This window comes from Embiotoca jacksoni, unplaced genomic scaffold (assembly GCF_022577435.1).
Source record: "Embiotoca jacksoni isolate LCO1_2020_lvr unplaced genomic scaffold, fEmbJac1.0.p SCAF_79, whole genome shotgun sequence".
In the NCBI taxonomy this organism is placed as follows: domain Eukaryota; kingdom Metazoa; phylum Chordata; class Actinopteri; family Embiotocidae; genus Embiotoca; species Embiotoca jacksoni.
The window spans coordinates 819668-825667 of record NW_027185435.1 but is presented as its reverse complement, the minus strand read 5'-3'; the positions used below and the strand labels follow the sequence as shown (position 1 = coordinate 825667).

At 47.8% G+C, this 6000-nt stretch overlaps 1 protein-coding gene across 5 annotated transcripts in view; it reads right to left on the bottom strand.

The window, feature by feature from the left end:
* ano1a (anoctamin 1, calcium activated chloride channel a) overlaps window positions 1-6000 on the bottom strand; it is a 94817-nt gene that overhangs the window by 13198 nt on the left and 75619 nt on the right. For all 5 annotated transcript variants that reach the window (XM_069177931.1, XM_069177932.1, XM_069177929.1 and 2 more), the window contains 2 exons: window positions 5829-5914; window positions 1968-2039 (listed from right to left, as the gene is read on the bottom strand). In XM_069177931.1, coding sequence (XP_069034032.1) covers window positions 1968-2039; window positions 5829-5914 — 158 coding nt within the window. The remainder of the gene's footprint in view (window positions 1-1967; window positions 2040-5828; window positions 5915-6000) is intronic.

Genomic DNA, 6000 nt, shown 5'->3' with positions numbered 1-6000 from the left:
GAAGGTGTTCACGAGTATGAAGGTGTTCACGAGGATGAAGGTGTTCACGAGGATGAAGGTGTTCACGAGGATGAAGGTGTTCACGAGGATGAAGGTATGCACGAGGATGAAGGTTTTCACGAGGATGAAGGTATTCACGAGGATGAAGGTATTCACGAGGATGAAGGTGTTCACGAGGATGAAGGTGTTCACGAGGATGAAGGTTTTCACGAGGATAACGGTGTTCACGAGGATGAAGGTTTTCACGAGGATGAAGGTGTTCACGAGGATGAAGGTGTTGACGAGGATGAAGGTGTTGACAAGGATAACGGTGTTCACGAGGATGAAGGTGTTCACGAGGATGAAGGTGTTCACGAGGATGAAGGTGTTGACGAGGATGAAGGTGTTGACAAGGATAACGGTGTTCACGAGGATGAAGGTGTTCACGAGGATGAAGGTTTTTACGAGGATGAAGGTTTTCACGAGGATGAAGGTGTTCACGAGGCTGAAGGTGTTCACGAGGATGAAGGTGTTGACGAGGATGAAGATGTTGACGAGGATAATGGTGTGCACGAGGATGAAGGTGTTCACGAGAATAACTGCACGAGTATGAAGGTGTTCACGAGGATGAAGGTGTTCACGAGGATGAAGGTGTTCACGAGGATGAAGGTATGCACGAGGGTGAAGGTGTTCACGAGGATGAAGGTTTTCACGAGGATGAAGGTATTCACGAGGATGAAGGTGTTCACGAGGATGAAGGTGTTCACGAGGATGAAGGTTTTCACGAGGATAACGGTGTTCACGAGGATGAAGGTGTTCACGAGGATGAAGGTTTTCACGAGGATGGTGTTCACGAGGATGAAGGTGTGCACAAGGGTGAAGGTGTTCACGAGGATGAAGGTGTGCACAAGGGTGAAGGTGTTCACGAGGATGAAGGTGTGCACGAGGATGAAGGTGTTCACGAGGATGAAGGTGTGCACGAGGATAACGGTGTGCACGAGGCTGAAGGTGTTCACGAGGATAACGGTGTTCACGAGGCTGAAGGTGTTTATGAAGATGAAGGTGTTCACGAGGATGAAGGTGTTCACGAGGATGAAGGTTTTCACGAGGATAACGGTGTGCACGAGGCTGAAGGTGTTCACGAGGATAACGGTGTTCACGAGGCTGAAGGTGTTCATGAAGATGAAGGTGTTCACGAGGCTAACGGTGTGCACAAGTATGAAGGTGTTCACGAGGATGAAGGTGTTCACGAGGATGAAGGTGTGCACGAGGATAACGGTGTGCACGAGGCTGAAGGTGTTCACGAGGATAACGGTGTTCATGAAGATTAAGGTGTTCATGAAGATGAAGGTGTTCACGAGGCTAACGGTGTGCACAAGTATGAAGGTGTTCACGAGGATGAAGGTTTTCACGAGGATGAAGGTGTTCACGAGGATGAAGGTGTTCACGAGGCTAACGGTGTGCACAAGTATGAAGGTGTTCACGAGGATGAAGGTGTTCACGAGGATGAAGGTGTGCACAAGGGTGAAGGTATTCACGAGGATGAAGGTTTTCACGAGTATTAAGGTGCTCACGAGAATAACCGTGTGCACAAGTATGAAGGTGTTCACGAGGATGAAGGTGTTCACGAGGATGAAGGTGTTCATAAAGATGAAGGGTCATAGGTCACTGAAACAGGTCAGAGGTCCCTGAAACAGGTCAGAGGTCACTGAAAAAGGTCTGGTCACTGAAAAAGGTCAGAGGTCACTGAAACAGGTCAGAGGTCCCTGAAACAGGTCAGAGGTCACAGTCACCATGTGTGGCAGTGTGTGTGTTTGAACTTGGATGAAGAATGAAATATTTTATTTGACATATTCTCGTGAAATGTGTGATGATGGACAGCTCTGAGGAGAGCTTGATGTTGTCAGGCAGCATCATGTGATCTCTGACAGCCCTCCCATGACTCTGCATTACTCAGCAGGTACGGACCACACACACGTCAGCGTTACCTTCAGGGTGGAATGCTCCTGTTTCATCGTCTTCTGCATCACCCTGAACTCGTACTCTGCTCGGTTGTGGTCCTGCAAGACACATCAGTTCGTTAGTGGCAGTTTGTCCCTGAGTGTCCTGTTTGTTTCTGAGTGTCATCAGAGACAAACAGGACACACAGAGACAAAAAGGACTCTCTGAGTGTCCTGTTTGTCTCTGAGTGTCCTGATGGAAAGCAGCAGCGTGCAGTGAGTTGTCTGTGTTGGTCCAGAGGACCGAGGAGGAGCTGCAAGAGGGTTAGACTCTGACCTGAAGGTGGCAAGGTGGTGTACAGACAGACATACAGACAGAAAGGTGGTGTACAGACAGACAGACAGACAGACAGAAAGGTGGTGTACAGACAGACAGACAGGTGGTGTACAGACAGACAGACACAGACAGAGAGGTGGCGTACCGACAGACAGACAGGCAGACAGACAGGTGGTGTACAGACAGACAGACGGACAGACAGGTGGTGTACAGATAGACAGACAGACAGACAGACAGGTAATGTACAGACAGACAGACAGACGGATAGACAGGTGGTGTACAGACGGACACACTGACAGACAGGTGGTGTACAGACAGACAGACAGACAGGCGGTGTACAGACAGACAGACAGATAGACAGATGGACAGACAGGTGGTGTACAGACAGACAGACGGTGTACAGACAGACAGACAGACAGACAGGTGGTGTACAGACAGACAGACGGTGTACAGACAGACAGACAGACAGACAGACAGGTGGTGTACAGACAGACAGACGGACAGATAGGTGATGTACAGACAGACAGACAGACAGACAGACAGGTGGTGTACAGACAGACAGACAGACAGATATGTGGTGTACAGACAGACAGACAGGTTCTGGTCCATCAGCATTAACCGAAACAGAGAATCTGTGTATGAAACCAACACAAAGAGCTGAAAGGCTGTAAAACGGCTCCATGAGCTGAGAGGAACTCGGTCAAACTGCTTTTCACTGAGAAACAGTGGTTTTACAGCCTCGTGTTGGCGGGTCGGCCCGTCTGACTGATGCGTTCTGGTTCTGGTCGGGCTGTGTGGAATTTGAAGACTCATACTGGCAGGTTGTTGAGAACTTTATGTGTTTGACATAGCGATGTGCTGCCAGCGTGTCCGTGAGAGGGAGCTGAGTGGACGGCTGGAACCGGGTCGGTGCTCCAGAACCTGACGGTGGGTCCGACATCACTCTGCTTTAATCAGAACCAGCTGTTTGAATTATATGGAGCCGTCCGTGGTGCTCGGTGCACGGAGCCTAAACTATTCTTTAACAGACCTCTGACCAGATAAGAACTCCAAAACAAGGCTGAAGTTTCTCTCTGAGCCGGCAGAACCAGCAGGCCGACTGCTCCTCAGCCAATAGGAATAGTTGTAGTCATGTCATTACTGTAACTGTTATGAACACATCTCATCAGTATATTCTATGTGAATATTACAAGCTGCTGAACCGTATGTTGCACCACTCTGCTCTGTGATGGGTGGATGGAGACCCCGTGACCTCTCTCACAGGTTCATGCAGTTAATGCGACAATAAGCCAGCTTTATATCGGACCTCAGCGTTATCGTACACGTCACTTTGCCTGCTGCGTTTGTTTGAGAGGAAAAGTCCAGAAGAACCAGGAGAAACAAGCTGAGCGTTAAAGGTTCAGCACATAAAACCTGCAGGAGAGTTGTGTTGAGCAGCTGCAGTGTCAGGACGAACCTGAGAGATGAAACGTTACGCAGCACAGAGACAGATGTTAAGGGAAAGACCTGCAGCAGAGCGTCTGACACCTTGAGGGAGAAAAGGTTAGTGTGAGCAGAGCCGGTCTGAACCAGGAAGTCCTGCAGACCCAGGGGGCGGAGCTTAATACGAGAAACAGAGAAATAAAGTCGGGTTCAAACCTTATGTTCCTCCTGTGAAATATACAAACACAAGGACAAGGTGTCAGTGTTAAAACGTTTCCAATTCACACACACACACACACACACACACACACACACACACACACACACACACACACACACACACACACACACACGCGCCCACACAATGAGAACAAACAGCAGAACATCCAGCCTGTCTGAGGCTCTGAGGTGTGTGGGAACCCGCTGACTCACCGCTGCATTCATATTCATACTCTGACCTCCATGTCGCCTTATTACTTTGTGAAGGTACTTTAAAGTTAAGTGCAGTGAAAAATGTTCTTTTCATGCTGCTAACAGTCGTTGGTCACTCAGCATGGAGTGATGATTACAGAGTCTGGAGGGAAACCTGGAGACGGACTCCCTGCTGAGTCTGGAGGGGTTTCACATGTTCACGTCTGATTCTCATCTTCATCATGTCCTCAGTGATACACTGCAAGGAGGAAATGAAGTGAAGCTCCGCCTCCATGAGGACGGACAGATTCATTTTCCTTTTGTCTTGCAACTGGAGGCAGTGTTGTATTTAAATATCATAAATAAACATGAACCTCACTGTGTACTGTGTGTGTATCTGTCCACAGGCTCGTCAGGAGGCCGGGGAACTACCTGTATGTTGTTGGATCGTACAGGATGGAGGAGGTACGTCACCTGTTGTTGTTGGATTGTACAGGATGGCTTCATGTATAAAACCAAAGACTGGATATCAAATTCAAATGAAATAAAACTGTTCATAAAAGAGTTTGTAGCTTCAGGTCTGTAAAATGGTTCTGATCCAGAAGTGTCTTCAGCTACAATACCAGCGAGTGCCACTAGAGGTCGGCTCCAAAAAGCCTCCGGCTCCATAGACTCCCATTCAACTTCTCTCATCAAATCCAAAGTGAATAAAATGTGTCCATCAGTTATCTCGGTGTTGTTAGCTAAAGTCACTCCTTCTTATTAGTTTTCTGGAGGTCCATCTGAAAATAATCCCTCATTCATTAGAAAAGAAGATTCAAGAAGACCTGTTTTTGGGGGGCGTGTCTGTTTGATTGACAGGCCTGTGGTGCAGTCAGGTTACAGCTATTGGTGGGCGGGATTTAAATATGTCTCATAGATAGAAAACTAGGTGTTAATAATGTGTTTGAGATGACAGTTGAAGGTTGAAGACTCTACAGAGTCGTACAACTTTCAAAACTGAATGTCCAACAATATTTTCATTAAAATATGGTTAAACCTTCAGTGAAATATCACACGTGGAAAATGATTCTGATTGGATGATTTTTTTTAATTTTTTATTAACATCCACCAGGTTTTTATGTCCTTTTCTAAAAGCTGTGCTACAAGCAGGAGTGTTTCATGCTGATTCGTCTCCTCCCACTCGCCATCTTTCTACCACAAACACCATGTCAGCCTTTCCTGCAGTTTTCCACCCTCCAGCAGTGTGTGTCTGTGTGTGTTCATGCGTCTGTGCTGGAGAGGATCTTCAGAGACTTGCAGTTTACCAGTTAATCCATCACGAAACCTCATGTCTGCTTTGATTATTGTCAGAGTCCCGTTGACCAATCAGACGGATTAATGGGGAAAAAGGTCAGACAGCATCAGCCCACTGACATGGGTGGAGGACACTGACATGGATGGAGGACACTGACATGGATGGAGGACACTTGACATGGATGGAGGACATTGACATGGATGGAGGACACTGACATGGATGGAGGAAACTGGGTTCATACTGCAGGATGTTACGTCTGCAGGATCTACAGTCAGCATGAACATGGTCCTCACAACAACACGTCTTCCAAATGTACCTTCACCAAATCCACCTTTTGTGACAGAATGCCTTGCAGAGGCTGTTGGATGTCTCTCAGACGTCTCAGTGAGAAAGCATGAAACCCTCGAAGGACTTCTCCCACAGGGAGGTTTCAGTGTCTCACCTCCTCCTCCTCTCCGAAGCCCGTCAGGTCCCAAACGTAGTTCAGTCGCATCTGTCGCCTCTTCCAGTGTTCCATGAAGAGAACCGCTGCACAGAGAAGAACCCAGAGATCAGAGCGTCATCTACGTCAGCTGTCAATCATCTACGTCTGCTGTCCATCATCTACGTCTGCT